General features: G+C 48.3%; 1 protein-coding gene across 1 annotated transcript; it reads left to right on the plus strand.

Annotated features, from left to right (window-relative positions):
- Nucleotides 1-1,467: 1,467 nt before the first annotated feature.
- Nucleotides 1,468-17,574, plus strand: ACTR1A (actin related protein 1A). The gene is made up of 11 exons (XM_030334577.1): nucleotides 1,468-1,595; nucleotides 9,295-9,359; nucleotides 9,842-9,917; nucleotides 10,660-10,785; nucleotides 11,636-11,760; nucleotides 13,193-13,409; nucleotides 14,152-14,244; nucleotides 14,604-14,778; nucleotides 14,880-14,941; nucleotides 15,553-15,593; nucleotides 15,767-17,574. The coding sequence occupies exons 1-11, from the start codon at nucleotides 1,548-1,550 to the stop codon at nucleotides 15,867-15,869; spliced, it is 1,131 nt and encodes a 376-aa protein (XP_030190437.1). The 5' UTR covers nucleotides 1,468-1,547; the 3' UTR covers nucleotides 15,870-17,574.
- Nucleotides 17,575-17,799: the final 225 nt, after the last annotated feature.

Genomic DNA, 17,799 nt, shown 5'->3' on the forward strand with positions numbered 1-17,799 from the left:
CTTAACCAGGCGCACCAAGACTTGGCAATTTTTTTGACAAATGCTTTTAGTGATGACAATCTCTTCTTTGTTCTGTTTTATGCAGATGTATGCAGATTGCCTTGAGGAACACCAAAATTCGTTATCTACTATGGATCTGCTCTTTCCCATTACCTTTGACTTCCTGTAACTGGGAGAAGTTTTAAAAAGATTTTATTTTTTAAGTGATCTCTACACCCACCGTGGGGCTGGAACTTACAACCCCCAGATCAAGAGTCATATACCCCACCGATTGAGCCAGCCAGGCATCTCTGGGAGAATTTTTAGTTCCTAAGGCACCGGGTTGAGAATTATTTTCCTGTGTACAGTAAGGAATTCCAAGAGAAAGGAATAGAAAGAAGTCCTGATTACCAGTGCTATTGACTAAAGGGTTCTTGCAATTTGAAGGGGGGGGGGAGGGGTGCCTAATCTGGAGAAAAATGCATTGGTGTCATTTGAAAGCAGTGACACAAAACTTCTCTTCACCTCCATTTTCTCATTCCTCAATGTCAATTCTAATTCTGCATGAAAAATAGAGATATTAAAGCAGTTCCTGAAGCTATTAAATGAACGATGTTTTAATTTTTTTTTTTCAACGTTTATTTATTTTTGGGACAGAGAGAGACAGAGCATGAACGGGGGAGGGGCAGAGAGAGAGGGAGACACAGAATCGGAAACAGGCTCCAGGCTCTGAGCCATCAGCCCAGAGCCCGACGCGGGGCTCGAACTCACGGACCGCGAGATCGTGACCTGGCTGAAGTCGGACGCTTAACCGACTGCGCCACCCAGGCGCCCCAAATGAACGATGTTTTAATGAACAAAAGATCATCTGTACCCGTAGTTACAAATGCCAGTCTTCAGACCAATGTTAACCTGTTGCAAAGTCTACACCTACCCAGGAATAAATGCGAAAAGAAGCAAAAAATGTGCCGGTTTTTTCCAAAAAGCAAATTTTATAAAATGCATTTTCTTTTGTTCTGAGAGTATGTCCTCCTTCCCCGTGTGCGTGTATTAAATGTTCCTTTATTAGAATGTGATGCTGATAAATGTTTATTAATGTCTTATTGACCCAAATAAAAACACAGCAATTGTCCAGGAGAACTGGTGGCAGGGACCTGGAAAATCTAAACATCCACGAATTACCGGCCAATTCAAACCCAACTACAGACAAGTACTCCAGAAGACTACATACTTCAGCATGCACTGCGAATCCCTTCAATGGAACTACAGATCCAAGCGTGCAATACAGTCATCAATCTGCGTCCCCGTCTATTCATCGAAGGAGACTACAAAGCCCAGGGTACTGTGCGTCGAAATGCGACGCCCTACTCAAACTAGGCGGGGCTCCAAAGGGGCCTGGCGAGTTAAACCCAGGGGTACGGCATGCTGGGGGTTGTAGTTCTTCGGAGGCGAGGTCTGGCCGCTCCCTAGCCGCCTTGGACCGGCGGCTAGACTGCGCATGCGTGTCAGTGGCGTTAGCAGCAGACCCGGCTGGCAGTTCCTTCCTCGGAAGGAGATATTCTTCTGCCATGGAGTCCTACGATGTGATCGCCAACCAGCCTGTCGTGATCGACAACGTGAGTTGCATCTTTCCTATCTCTAAAGGGGTTTATGCTCTCTTCCCCAAAGGGATCGCTCCCGGGTTTCGGCCTGGGCCACCGGCTCTTTGTCACTGGCCCAGCCTGTCAGGCGGGTTCAACCGCCGCCACCTCCGTCCTCCCTTCACCCGTAGTCCATAGGCAGGGCGGCTGGCCAGCAACCATGGGATGGAGAAGTTTGGGATGGATAAAGGCAAAGGCTGTAGTCCGAGCCGGGTTCTTGGGCCCTTGGCTCGAGGGGCCTTAACCGCTCTGTGAGCGCCCGGCGTCCGCCCCGTCCCCTGTTTCCGATCATTCTATTGGTTGTTCTGGCTGTCCATCTTGGCCGATGACCCCGCCTCTGGGCCTTGCCGGATGAGGGCAGCCCTCCGCAGTGATTGGCTTGCGCCCCTGCCGTTCTTCCGGGCCGCCATAGTAGTTCCTCTCTCTAAGGGGCGGGCGGATGCACGAGGGCTGTGGGGATTGGCTTCGGGAACTCACAGCGGAGGGGCCTGACGGGCTGGGGCCCGCCCCCGGGTGGGGAAGGGCTAAGTTTCCTTCGGTCCCCAGCAGGGCGGGTGGCTTGGCGGTGTATATGGGTGGGGCTCGGGAATCTGGTGCCGGAAATGGCCAAAGGATTGCAGTTATTTCTGTGATTATAAATTACAACGTTAATAAAGATCCAGAAGAAAGAGTGACCAGGCAAGCAGGGAGGTACTATCCTTTTCGGAATGTGGGAAAAAATTACTAAACATATTTGCCAGGTGCTCTAGCACGTACAGGGGGCTTTCACATACATTTGAATTGAAAAATTGGGTGCATAGTTAGGCAGGAAGTTTGATCCTCGTTTTACGAATGAAAAAAAAAACAAAACCTGAAGCACGAAGAGGTGAAGTGAACCCAAGGTCGTACAGTGGAGGTGACCTAAAACCAGTGCTTTATCCGCTATTCCTCCTGCTAGTAGCCAACGTATATGCATCAATAGTGACAAACGGAAAGAAACTGAATCCTGCTTTTATTTTGGGCGGAGGGTGACTTTTGTAAAACAACTCAATTTCTACGTTCCACTCAAAGGCTTCGTATCGCTGAGATTGGTTGGTACCTTCTGTGCCCCTTGAGGCAAAACTGCCAGTTCTGTCCTAAGCTATCAGATTCATTCTGTTGATCCAGCCTTGAGACCTTAGGCATGTTACAAGGTGCTTTTGTTTGCATCATCTCCTTGAAGCGTCAGCTCTAGTAGGTGGATAGGAATTACTGTCCCCCCGTTTATGCAGAAAAGTGAACCTTAGAGGTTAAGTAACAGTCAGTATTGAAGCCACCTGTCTTAGAAGTTGAGCCAAGACTCAAACTGAGATCGATCGGGTTCCAAGTACCTCACTTTTTTTTGGGGGGGGGAGGGTCTCCCTCACTAGACTGTTAAATGCTTGGAGGAAAAGATGGTATTCCTTAATTTTTTTGTTACCCTCCCCCCCTTCCCGCCCTCCTTCATACACACAGCATCTAGAGCCTATCACCACTATGTGCTCAATAAATGTTTTTTGTTGGATTAATGGGTGGGTGGATGAGTGACCAAATGTCACAGTAACAAAGATGCCCCTAAATAAAGATTTGAGGTGGGGAGAGAAACCTAGTCAGTTGCTGCAGCGGGCTGAGTAGGGGTCCTTGTTAATTGATTTTCAGAGAACACTATTTCTATCTTCAGCCAGTTTATGGGTACTTCATCTGCCTTTTTCTTAATTTTAAAAAGAAAAAAATAGAAATTATCGATTTCCTGTTTCCATCAGTGATGCAGAAGGAGCAGTCTGTCCATCTTATTAGATCCTTTGATTCTGGAATTGTTGGGCAGGAGTTCTGTCTCTAGCCATTTTCCTTGAAGTCAGTTAAGCTAATGCTTTTTAGTTTCTCCTTTGTCTCTCTCCATAGTATATTTGAAATACATCAAAGCAGTGGTGCATGTTGAGTTTTAAGATTTAAAGAATTGATTTGTCTATTTTCTCTGGGAAAATATTTTTTTATTATGCCAATAATAATGCCAAAAATTGAAGTAGGAGAAATTCTCTCACATTATTTTTTTTTTTTTTGATGTTTATTTTTGAGAGAGAGAGACAGAGTACGAATTGGGGAGGTGCAGGGAGAGAGAGGGAGACAAAGAATCAGAAGCAGGCTCTAGGCTTCAAGCTGTCAGCACAGAGCCCCACACAGGGCTTGAACCCACAAACCGTGAGATTGTGACCTGAGCTGAAGTCGGTTGCTCAACCAACTGAGCCACCCAGGTGCCCCTCTCCCACATTTTTAGATCTGAGGCCTCAGATAGTTCTTGCTGTTTGACATTTAGAGAGCTTTATTTTGTTTCAAAGTGAAATAAGGATAGGAAAAATAATTTGAAATATTTGAGCCAACTTTATATTATTATGAGAATGGTGTGTATCTAACAGATTTAACTGCTCCATAGCTTAATACATTGCTACAATTTTATTTCTGGGCTACAGAGAGTATAATTAAAAGAAAGGAGAGCAAAGAACAGGAGAAAGAGAGAAGAGGCTCATTATCATTTCATAGCCTTTCTCAGTCTTAAAATAATTGTTGACCACTCCTTTCTTTTTTTTTTTTTTATTTTTTTTTATTTTTTTTAAATTTTTTTTTTTTTCAACGTTTACTTATTTTGGGGACAGAGACAGACAGAGCATGAACGGGGGAGGGGCAGAGAGAGAGGGAGACACAGAATCGGAAACAGGCTCCAGGCTCTGAGCCATCAGCCCAGAGCCTGACGCGGGGCTCGAACTCACGGACCGCGAGATCGTGACCTGGCTGAAGTCGGACGCTTAACCGACTGCGCCACCCAGGCGCCCCGACCACTCCTTTCTACCTATTCTGGCACCAAACCAATTCATCAGAATTCAATGAGGAAAATGGAAGGGGAGGTGTACACACATGTACTTTAATGACAACGATAAACTGATAGGTGTTTTTAAAAACTAAACGCAAGTCATTCTTCCCAAAGGTGTGTAATGGATAGTAATACAAAAGGAGGGCAGCTCCCAGGCCACATTTTGAGGACTTATTTTTCAGCTTTCTTCTTTTTATTATAGAAAATGTGAAACATAAACAAAAGGAGAGGAAGAGTATAACAAATATCCACATATTCACCTAGCTGTAACAGTTATCAACTTGTGGCTAATCTTTTTTAACTTATTCCCACCTACTTCCCTCTCCCATACTTTTTTTTTTTTTTAACTTTTTTTTAATTTATTTTTTAAGTAAGCTCTATGCGCATTGTGGGGCTTGAACTCACAACCCTGAGATCAAAAGTCACATGCTCTACCAACTGAGCCAGCCAGGTGCCCTCTCCCACACTCTTCTAAAGACATAATCAGTATACTACTATCAAACCTAATACAATTCATAATTCCTTAATAACATCAAATATTTTGTCAATGTTCAAATTTTACTGATGGACTCAATTTTATTATTATTATCTTTTTACAATTTGTCATCAGCTCTTGAGATGTACTGATTCACTTAAGTTTAAGAAACACTAGAATTAGCTGAGGAAATGAAGTCACTATATTTATTTTACACTGTCACTTGCAATGTGATATTGACCCCATTGGTTGTACAACAAGCAATAGCAAGAATCCATCCCATTTGTTGGAAAGGCTGAGAAGAGGTGACTTATAAAGATAGCTCACTGTTCAATTATGTGTATTTTGAGAGCCAAAGATGTGCTTCACACCAACCTAAACACTCTGAGGGTAAAAAAGAAACCAGGTATCATGTGGAGGGGGAAAATATCATGAATTAGTTGCTGGCAATGCCTTGAATAGGAGTTTCAATCTCAGTGCTTGCAGAGGCCAAGCAGGCACACAAAAAGGGGGAGGAAGACAGTACCTTTAAAGAAGTCTTGAGGAATCTGAAAGGTGCTTTGAGCATGTCTAACCAAAAGGCCAGCTGCTTTTCATTTCCAGCCAGTGGTCCCCATCCAGGAATGCAGGCCCAGTGTTGCCGGATTTTCTGATGTTTCAAGAGAAATCAGAAACACCAAATTTTATATGCAGTCTCTAATTTTTAACTGTTGGAAGTTAACGTAAAAGTAATTCGTGGTCTGCAGAGACGGAAAGTAGATTAGTGGTTGCCTAGGACTGGTTGGCAGGAGAGGGCAGGTAGGATGGAGAGAGTGACTGCTAATGGGTACAGGCTCTGGGATGATGAGGAAGTTCCAAAATAAGATTGTGGTGATGATTATACTACTATGTGAATATACCACGAACCATTGAGTTATATACCTTAAGTGGGTAAATTATACGGTAGCGAATTTTATTTCAATGAAATTGTTTTCTAAAAAGTACTTTGTGGGCCAAAATATATCTTTATGCCAAAATGAGCCACTAGTGCCCTAGAATCTGAGGCTCCACCTCTCAGCATCCTTTTCCCACTTGTAAGATGAAGACAACTAGCCTCTTTGCCAGCATGTCAAGAATAATCAGGAGTGCTTAGGCTAAAGGTTGCCCAAGCCCCAGGCCCATAGTTAGCAGATAACTGGGAGAGCCTTGCTGAGGGATTTGCTGTCTGTTTGCCTGTTTCAGAAAGAGAATGGTCATTGGTGACTGGCCGCAGACTTGAATCCTCAAAAATCAAATATCTATTATGGAACTGCTTTTTCAAGAAGCCTCTGCAAGGCGTTTGTTTACTTGGCTTTGCCAGAGTGAATAACAAAGAAAGTGGCAGCTCATTTGCCAGGTACATAGTTCTTAGTTAACAAATACTATTAAAGAAATTGACAGGGCCTTTTTTATAATCTTTGGTTTGAGCAGAATAGAAGCAGCTCAGCCGCCTCCTCCGTCCCACTCATTCTTTCCCCAACTGCTGGCCTAGCAGGCCAGCTCTTGGGACTGCAGGGACAAGCCGGGTCTGGCTCCACCTTGTGCATCATTCCCAATGCTGCCTCCACCTATCCAGCACCACCTCTGCCTGGGGCTTCTGGCATTCCAGCTGCTGGTTCAGGTTCCATATTTTAGGCCTCATCTGCCAATCGTTTGAGCTTGGATTTAATTTTAGGCAGCCAGCATCTATTTGAGTACCCTCAAATGCCAGATACTGCTGATATAGAAAGTCTCTGAGCTTGAGGACCTTGGGCTGAAAACAGGCAAAAACGGAAACCATAAATTCAAATAGAAGGCAGAAGGAAGGGGCGCCTGGGTGACTTAGTCGGCTAAGTGTCTAACTCTCGATTTTGGCTCAGGTCATGATCTCATGCATTCGTGAGATCAAGCCCCACATCTGGCTCTGCCCTGACAGCCCAGAGCCTACCTGGGACTCTCTCTCCCTCTCCCGCTGTCCCTCCGCCTCCCCCTCCCTGCCCCAGTGCGCTCCAACACGCGTGCTCTCTCTCAAAATAAACCTTAAATAAAAATAAACATTAAAAACAATAAATACAGCAGAAGGAAATGCAGACTACCTTGTGGTATTGTGGTACAGGTAATGGTGATTCTGTGAAATAATAGGAAGAGGGTAGTTAATTCCAACGGGATTATTCTTCATGAGGAAGGCGATGATATTTGAGCTGGGTCTTTATACTCTCTTGCTAGGAGGGCCAGAGAGGAAGAAACGAACCTAATATCTTCATTTGCCTTAATTTACTCAGACTCTAGTCTGATTTTGCTATTAAACTCACAATTAAATATCCAGGAAAATCGTCTCTTCAAAATATCTCGAGTCTGAAATGTAGGTCTCATCTTTACCTTTCTTGTTTTCAACCTCTGCCAGGAGGTCCGATTAGTCTGTTGGCATCACCACACCCAGGTGAAGGCAGTGAACAATTACTGGAAGCGTGAGCCAACAAGTGCCCGGAGTTCTGTACAGTGTTGTGTGCACTACCCATGCCACCGTCCCAGAGCCCGCAGGCTGCGGTACGATGGTTCTCCCTCCTTCCCAGTCTCTCAGCTCAGTTTACAGCTGCACCTTTTCCAGGCTCCTTGCTGTCCTGCCCAGGCCGATGAGTTTGCACATTGTCTCCTGTTTTTTCTGTTGGCAGAGGTTCCTGCTGTCTTAGAGAACTGGCATTCCCTATCCTTCAGCCACCTCATCCTCTCTGTTTTGCCAGAGTCAGGCACCAGAATGGCCTATCTACCCGTCCCCCCCCCTCCGCCCCCACTTCTCCTATAGAAGAGCAGGAATAAGAGACAGAGAGGGAACCAGGGATATTGCAGGAAAGCCTTTGGTGCAAAGATAACCTTGGCTATTTAGCATCTCCTGATGTGTTTACTGCTTGCCGCGTGGGTTTGGAAATACCGCTCTCTGCCCCAGGAGAAGTGGTTAACAGGCAGCAGGAAAAGGCTTGCCCCTATTACATGTGCAGCTGCAAACCATGTTGGGGTAGAAGGGTGAGCATATTGGGTGTAGTGGTGCAAGAGTTAAGAAGGAAGAAGACAGGCTATATTTGCAAGCAGTAGCAAACCTCGACATCTGTCCTGCACAGAGTTGGTATCTGTATCTAGAGTCCCTGTTTACTTTGGTTGGGCCCCAGGTGGTACCAGAGGTGGCGGTGGGGAAGTCACTCTCTTCCCCACCCGACTTACCAAGTATTGGAGCAGCAGGGTTGTAACGTGGGGTCTCTTTGTAGCTGATGCTTTAGAACTTCCCTGCTCTTTACAATCAGGAGACCAGTGAGTAAAACAGAGCATAATAAAAACAAAAAAACAAAAAGCAACCACAATCCTCCAATAAAGCATAGAGGTTTGCCCCTGCAGTAAGAACCAGACAACATGTGCTCCATTGGAGTCAGCTTCAAGCATGGCAGTGTTCCATGGTGGTGTCTGTCATAGAGACCCTGAAGGGCAGGGAGAGTTCAGGCTTGAGCTGGGAAAGTAGGTTAACAGTGTCATGGTGGTTTAACAGAATCACGCGTTCTTCCCACCTTGGTTATGTTCCTGAACTTGGCTGCTCTGGTGCTTCTAGGTACTTTTCTCTTCTCTCCTCAGGTTTTCTCTTTTTCTTCCCTGTGTTAATAGTATTTTTTTATGTTTATTTTTGAGAGAGAGTGAGCATGCACATGGGGGAGGGGCAGAGAGAGAGGAGGACAGAGGCTCTGAAGCAGGCTCCGCACTGACAGCAGAGCACCTGATGTGGGGCTTGAACTCATGAACAGCAAGATCACGACCTGAGCCGAAGTTGGACTGAGCCACCCAGGGGCCCCAATATTATTTTCAATTCCAGAAGTAAAGCATGTTCAATGTAGAAAAGTCAAAGAATACAAAAAAAAAAAAAAAAATCAAATAATACTTTGAGTGTGCAGTGAAAGCTCTCCTCCCCGTCCCTAGTCCCACTTCCCTCCTGGTGACACGTGTTCCCTCTATAAATGCTCATACAGATGGATATGCTATACGCAGATAGAAGGTCGTCTCTGTTAAATAAAAATGGAACCAGGGGTGCCTGGGTGGCTCAGTTGAGGGAATGACTCTTGATTTTGGCTCAGGTCATGATCTCACAGTTTTGTGAGTTTGAGCCCAATGTCAGGCTCTATGCTGACAGTGTGGGGCCCACTTAGGATTCTCTCTCTCCCTCTCTCTCTCTCAAACAAAAAAACTTTAAATAAATAAATAAATAATAAAAAATGGAACCGTATTATACATATTGTATGATAGATATCTCCTCTTGTTTTTGTCATACTTCTGACTTTTCTTTGTCTCTCCTCTCTCCTCAGGGATCCGGTGTGATTAAAGCTGGTTTTGCTGGTGATCAGATTCCCAAATATTGCTTTCCAAACTAGTAAGTAATTGTGTACCTTAGTCAGAAGCTTGAGAGGTATGTGTTGCCTGGCCGGCTCCGTTGGTGGAGCACGCGACCCTTTATCTCAGGGTTGTGGGTTCGAGCCCCACATTGGTATGGAAATTACTTAAAAAATAAATAAAATCCTTAAAAAAAAAAAAAAAGCAGCAGCAGGTTGGGAGGCTTGTCAGCTTTGTTATGGGGTCAGCCCTCTACCTTTTGGAGAGAAGGGATCTCTCGTTTGGGTCAGAAATTTGAAATAATATACAAAAAACTTAAAATAATACATGTTCATTGTAGAAATTGCAGGAAATGCAGAAAAGTAGAAAGAAGAAAATCAAAATCAACTGTAACCTCACTCCTCAGAGATAAACACAGTAGAACTGAGTCCAGCTCTTCCTGTCTAAGCATACACATCTGCACATCCTTCCTGTGTTATGTCATGAAAGGAAAAGTGACGGTCCCCCTGATCTCTTTTATAGTGTGGGCAGACCCAAACACGTTCGTGTCATGGCCGGAGCCCTGGAAGGTGACATCTTCATTGGCCCCAAAGCCGAGGTAATTCCCAGTCCTACTGTAGAAGCCTCAAGCCAACAGAGGACCTTCATTATTCCCAACATGGGCAGTGTCCCAGCAGTGGGACAGCCATGAGTAAAAGGAGCAATTTCCTCTTAAATCCCCCTTTGGTCCTCTCATCCTAGGTCTGATTGGTTCATTTCTCTCAGGAGTAGCCTCTGGTTTTGGAGAGGAAATATCTGGAAACCCACTTTGGGAAATAGAAACCAGTCTAGAAAATAGGGCTTTTGCTTTCCTTCTGTATTCTGTCACTACCTTGCCAATGATGAGATTAGCTAGCTTGGTTTTTTTTTGGCAAAAGGGATTCAGGGGGATATCCTAGCTGGGATACCCTGGGGATGAGTTAATTAGCATAGTTTGGCAGAGCCCTGGGGCAGCCTCTGGATACAGAACAACAGAATCATTGTTGCCAGCCTGGGCTGCAAGTGCTGATGCCCAGAGGTGGGAGCCAGGAGATTGTGTCCTGGGATCAGGCAATGAGAAGGGTGCCTCCTGTCACTTGCCATAAGGGCACCCAGGGCCCAGGGAAATGCAGAAGCCCTCTGCTTTGCCAGCTAATCAGGCAGTGAGAACAGTTTACAGCATACAGTTTAGAGACTTGGCAAATGGGGGCCTGCCTTTAGCCCTGGCTGAGGACTGTGGGGTGGGAACTCCCTGTGCTGGAAGAGTGGGCCGCCTGGCTGAGAGACTGGCTGCTGCTGTAACTCCTGCTCTCTGCCCCCAGGAACACCGAGGGCTGCTGTCCATCCGCTACCCCATGGAGCACGGCATCGTCAAGGACTGGAACGATATGGAGCGCATCTGGCAATATGTCTATTCTAAGGACCAACTGCAGACTTTCTCAGAGGAGGTGAGGGTCCTATGAGCACGGCACCCATGCACAGTGTGAGAGCTGGGCAGAGCCACTACCCCAAAGAGGAGGAGGAGGAGGAAGGGGAGGAGAAGGAGAAAGGGAGGATAACTGCTAGGAGGGTTTGAGTCTTACCGTGGCACCAGGCCATGTGCTCTTCAGACATGTTTGCATTCAATCTTGAATAGGACACCAGTCCTATGAAATACAGGTAGTATTATCTCCGTTTTACAAACAAGGGAACAGAAAAAACATTCAGAGAAGCCAAGTAGTCTTTCCAAGATCACCTAGGGAATAAAGTGGTAGAGCTAGGATTCAAACCCATGTCTTTCAGACTCCAGAGCTTATACTCTAACTTCTAAGGAAGAAACTCTCAGCTCAGGAAAACAAAGGAAGGTGCGTCCTAGACATCAGAATTTCCAGGGGAAGGAGATACAACGTCTTTCAAAAATATATTCAATATTTAAATGTAATTTTCTATTTAGAAAAAAAATTTATACTATTTTTTGTATCATAGTAATTCCAAATTTAGAGTTTAGCAAAATCTTCTGGACAATTGGAGATTGACAGTAAATACAGAGGCCTACGTAAGAAACTTGGAGGATAGGGAGGGGAGGAAGGAGGCAGAGGCAAGGACGGAATGAGACTTCAGAGCGAGCGTGAATTTGGAAGGCTGACAAACTGGCTCACGCTGGGGTAGATGGCAGGTCCAGCTTGCCTGTTTTTGGAGGGAGGCTCACAAAGTTCCCCTCGGTTCTCTAGCATACCACACAGGGGCCTCCTGCCCGGGTGCTAATGAGAGGTAGAGATCTCACTTGGCCCTGATTGCCCTCTGGGCATCTTTCACCAGCACCCTGTGCTCCTGACGGAGGCACCTTTAAACCCACGGAAAAACCGCGAACGAGCTGCTGAAGTTTTCTTCGAGACCTTCAATGTTCCAGCCCTTTTCATCTCCATGCAAGCTGTGCTCAGCCTGTGAGTAGCAAGCAGCCTGGCCCCTTGCGGGCAGAATGGAGGCTGCCTCTCCTTTGGGTAGGAAAGGGGGTATGGAGATCTTCTCCCAGTCTCGCTTCTCTTATTCTCTCAGTGGTTTGGTGCCCAAGGCTCTCTGCTGTGCCTGCTGGGAAGGCCACACGCTGCTACAGCTCTTCCTAAAGGCCCCTGTAACTTATTGAGATGTTTATCCAGTGCCTGTTCATGCCAGACGCTGTGCCAGGCTGGTGACAGAGTCGTGTTGAAAACACCACCATGGTCTCCGTCTTCATACGCCTGTCATGCCTGTCCTGCGCCCAGCCTGCCTCACACTAGGGTTAGATCTAGGGCCAAGATTATACACTGGTGAGCTGCAGATAGGATGTGTTTGACCCTAGTGAGCCAGCATTTTAAGTTTACTTATTTATTTTGAGAGAGAGAGTGCATGCATGCGAGCGAGGGAAGGGTAGAAAGAGAGTGGGGAAGAGAGAATCCCAAGCAGGTTCCACGCCTAGCGTAGAGCCCACAGGAGGGCTTGATTTCACGAACCATGAGATCATGACCTGAGCCGAAATCAAGAGTCAGACGCTTCACTAATTGAGCCACCCAGGCGCCCAAGCCAGCATTTTAAAATTGGGAGATTTCCAGGGCTCAGTCAGTAGAACATGAAACTCTTGATCTCAGAGTCATGAGTTTAAGCCCTACATTGGGCATGCAGCCTACTTTAAAAAAAGGAGGAGGAGTGGATTTCCTATCAAAATACTAATTTCTGGAAAGATCTGGCAATACTGGGCATGTATTCCTATAGGACAAAAGTCAGCTAGAGCTGAAATAGCCACTGCCATGTTAGGTAGTTTGCAAGTTTGACTTCACCGCAGCCTGCTCTATTCCCTGCTGTCCTCCCAGCACGAGGCAGCGTCAGTTTCTACTTATCAAACATCACGGGTTTTTTCCCTTTGCATCACAGAAATATATGTCTGTACCCTTGTCTTTACCAAAAGAGGAAAAACAAAAAACAAAAAAAACTACGGACCTAGGAGGCCATGTGGGAAAAAAGCAAGTGTTTTGTGGAAGTGAAAATATTCTTATTTTCCTTTCCTACCTGGCCCCTGTAGGCGTTTGAGTGTTTTCTTCTTGTCTGGGAAGTAAAAACTGCCCCTGGGCTGGGCCCTGAAGCAGTTGAAGGCTAGGCTGTCTCCTGAGATTGGAAGGCCTCTTCTTCCGGGAGAGGGGAGGGGCTGGGAGAGGCTGGGCTCCTTTCATTCAGGTTTTTCAGGCTTGCTTATGCTTGGACTTAGTACTGTGGCCAGTCTAAGGCCCCTAGAGAAAGGCAGGCTGCAGCTTAGCCTAGCTGACTTTGAATTCTAAAAAAAAGCGAGTGTTTTGCCACAGTAAAGAGGCAGGGGTTAGTGACGATTTGTTCCCTGTGCTGCAGTTATGCCACAGGCAGGACCACAGGTGTGGTGCTGGATTCTGGGGATGGCGTCACACATGCTGTACCCATTTATGAGGGCTTTGCCATGCCCCACTCAATCATGCGCATCGACATTGCTGGCCGAGATGTCTCTCGCTTCCTTCGCCTCTACCTGCGGAAGGAGGGCTATGATTTCCACTCATCTTCTGAGTTTGAGATTGTCAAGGCCATAAAAGAAGTGAGTGCTGCCCCATGGGCCCAGGGATGGGATGGAGAATGGAAACAGGGCAGCCGGGACCTCTGTGACCTGGAGTGAAAAGAGGCCAAGCCCCTGTCTTGCGGGGGGGGAGGGGGGTCCCTAGTCAGGCTCTGTTCTCCCCAGCCAGGCCTCCTGGCTACCCTGTGATCCCAGCTAGGCCCCCCTCACACTGACGGTCACTGTCCCCAAGTGCTGCCATCTTGTGGGAAAAAGGGAGGTGCTGCTCTTTCTTAAGCTGGTGATGGGTGTACCAATGTTCATTATGTTTTTATACCTTATGTCCAAATCAGGTATGTTCTTTTACATCTTTGAAGAAGTCACAATACAGTTTTCTTTTTAAGTAAACCAGATCCTTCTGCCACCCACGGCTCTAGGGAAACCTCTGAGCTGGGTAGACAGGCCCCAGAACCATGAGTAGTAGAAGGAAGAAGAAGCCTAAGTCTAGATTAAAATTGGGTTGTGGTCTCAGACCCGGCTCCAGAGAGCCAGTTTCCACGCCTGCCCACAAGGAAGGTGGAGCAGGTAGGAACTCCTGTCCGAAGTGCCACCCAGTGTAGGCCGACAGGCCACCCTGCCCTGGCTCCAGAACAGCAGCTCTGTGGACCTTTAGGGCAATCACTGTGAAGAGGCTGATACCTGCAGGAGGGCATCCGGCAGCCCTGGGGCTTTGACCAGGTGGGCCTAAGTTTCATGCCTGCCTGACTCCTGCTCGGTTCTGCAGAGAGCCTGCTACCTGTCCATAAACCCGCAGAAGGATGAGACACTAGAGACGGAGAAGGCTCAGTACTACCTGCCCGACGGCAGCACCATTGAGGTAGGTGTGGATCTCCCTTCAGTCGTCCCAGGCTCTCAGAAGCTCTGAGCCCAAATAACTCCCCAGGGGGAGGCTGGAGTCAGACGCACCAGCCCTTTTACACCCTCTGCCTGGAGCACCGGAGCTCTGGAGCAGCACTGTCTCCCGCAGGGCGAGGTGTCAGGTACTTTGCTTCTCCCGTGTAGAGGAGAGGAAGCATCAGGGGCATTTGCCTAGGTCAGGAAGGGGTTCGGAAGAGGGTGGTTCGTGTTCTCCGTCATCACTTGGGCACAGTATAGTGTGAGCTGCCTCTTCTATTTTCACTCCCAAAGGGACCTCAGCCCTGGTCCCAGCCTCTGAATTTGCTCTCCACCCTACAGATTGGTCCTTCCCGATTCCGGGCACCTGAGCTGCTGTTCAGGCCAGACCTGATTGGAGAGGAGAGTGAGGGCATCCACGAGGTGCTGGTGTTTGCCATCCAGAAGTCGGACATGGACTTGCGGCGCACGCTCTTCTCTAACATCGTCCTCTCGGGAGGCTCCACCCTGTTCAAAGGTTGGTCTTTGCTCTCGGCCCATCTCCAGGAAGTTTCCAGATCTTGCTGGGCCCAGACGCCCAGAGGATTGACATGAGATTCTCCTGTCTTGCCCATTCAGGTTTTGGTGACAGGCTACTGAGTGAAGTGAAGAAACTGGCTCCGAAAGACGTGAAGATCAGGGTAGGAGCATGGTGGGGGCTGGCGCTGGGGCTGCGTGGAACCGGGGCTCCCCTCCAAGGCTACACAGTTCCCAGATTCCACATTGACCTTGAGGTCTGCCAGCGGGAAGAACCCATTTTCCCTCTCCTTCCCCACAAAAGGCGGCAGTTCTGAGACCCTGATGTGGCAGGGTGTTAGGCTAAGGGCCCACGTGTGGTCTGTCAGAGAAACTGTAGCATTGGCAGACTGACTCTTGCTGCTCTCGTGATACAGTCCAACATCTTGGTGCCTGTTGAGGGGAGCGAAATGTTGGAGTGTAGTTCCTGCCATGGAGTCTGCTTCCCATCAGCCCCCAGCAAAGCTGGATCTTGGCCCCTGTTAGCACCAGCTTTCCTGGGAGCTGTAGATACTTAGCGCTGCTGGAAATCTGCTTCTCCAGATGAGTGTCAGGTTGGCCACAATACCCCCCAGAGAGCCCACTGGGTCCAGCAGGGACAAAAGTGAAAGCCTGTTGTGTGAGACAACACATCCACTGCCATGGGCAGTGGAATGGGCCGTAAGGATGAGCGTTGGGCAGAAAAAGGACAAGGAGGTTGAAAGTCTCAGATTCCTCTTTCCACCCACCTTTTCAGATATCTGCACCTCAAGAGAGACTGTATTCCACATGGATTGGGTGAGTAGTTCTCCTAGGGAATAAGAGTGTGACAGGAAGTGAGGGCATCATTACCCCTCACCACCCCATCCCTTGAAAGCAGAGCCTCATCTGCTTTGGCCCCACGGGGACTGGCTGGCTCCACGAACACTTCCTCCCTCTCACAACATTCCTTGGGATACCCTCCACTTCAGGGGCTCCATCCTTGCCTCCCTGGACACCTTTAAGAAGATGTGGGTCTCCAAGAAGGAATATGAAGAAGACGGTGCCCGATCTATCCACAGGAAAACCTTCTAATGTTGGGACATCATCTTCACCTCTCTCTGAAGTTAACTCCACTTTAAAACTCGCTTTCTTGAGTCGGAGTGTTTGCGAGGAACTGCCTGTGTGTGTGAGTGTGTGTGTGAGTGCGTGGATACGAGTGTGTGCGCATATGCGAGTGCCGTGTGGCCCAGGGATCCCAGGGCCCAGAAAGGACGATGAACTACCCATGATGGTGATGGCCTGAGGCCTGGGGTTGACCACTAACTGGCCCCCAACAGGGAAGAGTGCTGGCAGAGGGCCACTTCGTCAGCTGGGCCTTTGGCTGGCTGTGTGGGACTATGTTTACTACCATAGGGAGACAGAGAAGGTAAATCCCGGGAGACCTTGCTGCTGCCCATCCCAGGCTGGGCTAGCCCCACCCCGTCCCACCCCCAGGGTGCCCTGAGGCCCAAGGCAGCCGCTGCCTCCCTTGCTGGGCCTTCTGCTCTTGATGCCAATCAATCATGGACTGAGGACTGGGGCCAGGGTTGAGTTCTGTCTGGTTTTGTTGCAATTTGGGTTTGGGAGTCTGGAAAAGCACTCCAGGAGCTGTTACTGAGACTCTGGGGTCAGGAGACGGCAGGGTCCCCTCAACCTCACCTGGGGACCAGTACCACGCTGGGCATTCAAAGAGGCAGGAGTAGTGCTACTTCTGATTGGTGGCAGAGCGAACACCCCAACCCTCAGCCCCTGTCCCGGGGGGGTCTCGGGAGAGTTTCAGGAGCCTGTCAGCCCCAGGCCCTGTTACTTGCTTTTCATCCATCCTTGGGCAATGCCATCTTCAGTTTTATTTATTGAAGTGTTTGTTCAGTATGGGACTGGAGAGAGGGAGCTCATCGCCTCCTGCCCACCAGTCACCCTGTTCACACTAATGTTTACAGCACCTCAGTTTAGCATAGCGTCCAGGGCCCCGCCATTCCCTGCTAATGGTGAACCGACAGTATCCATAGGCCTCGGGCCTATTTAGGATCAGAGGCTACATTCAAAGTCACTACCGCCAGCCTCTTTTTTCCTCTTCCTTTTGCTCACTGCCCTGGAATCAACAGGCTGGTTGCCGGTTAGATTTTCTGAAACAGGAAGTAGAATTGCTCTTTGGCAGAGGCCCCTAGCAAAGGAGGGGTACTGGGGATCCAGCGCTCTTAGGACTAGAGAAAGAGCTGCAATTAACCAGGTTGCCTTTTCCTACTCTAGCTGACCCAGGGGGGTAGGCTGTAGAGGAGAGAAGGCCCCCCACTGGGCTGATTTGTGCCATTCGTAATTTTGGACTTGTCTAGTTAAGGAGGGAGGGGGCCAGACCAGAGTGCCAGGAACTAATGGGCCTAGGCTCATCTCCTCTCCAGTGGGGCCCGGTACCTACCCTGGACTGGGCTGGCTTAGCAGTGTCCAAAAAGGCTCCTCAGCCCAGATGTGCAAAGCTGGGGCTAGCAGATCTTCACCGGCACCCTCACCTGTGACACCGAGACCCGCCCCAGTCCCAGATTCCAGGCAGCACTCCCCCCATGCCGTCCAACGACCAAAGGCCCTGCCAGGTATGGGCCACAGCAGCAGGTGTGTGTGAAAGCGATGTGGCGACCCGCAGACTGCAGTGTGCTTAACCAGCTCACCTCCCTTCTCTTAGCCCAAGCCTGTCCCTTGCACAAACCACATTGCCTGGTGGGGCCCAGTGTACTTAAATAAAGTCGTTCCAATAGACCCGGCAGCTGGGCCTCTGTCTCTTGGTGCTGGGTGGGAAGAGAGGAGCTGCAGGCCCTGAATCTGAGGCAGTGATTGGGCTTCATCTGTCCTCTAGAGGGCACTCTCGTACCAGCAAGACTCATCTAGCTCTCAGCCCAAGTCCCGGCCTGTCAAGTGGATACAGAGAAGATGGTGTTCATGCCAAAAACCCAGGAACTGAGGGTCCCAGCCCTGCACATACACAAAAACC

Source organism: Lynx canadensis, chromosome D2 (genome assembly GCF_007474595.2).
Source record: "Lynx canadensis isolate LIC74 chromosome D2, mLynCan4.pri.v2, whole genome shotgun sequence".
Lineage (NCBI taxonomy): Eukaryota > Metazoa > Chordata > Mammalia > Carnivora > Felidae > Lynx > Lynx canadensis.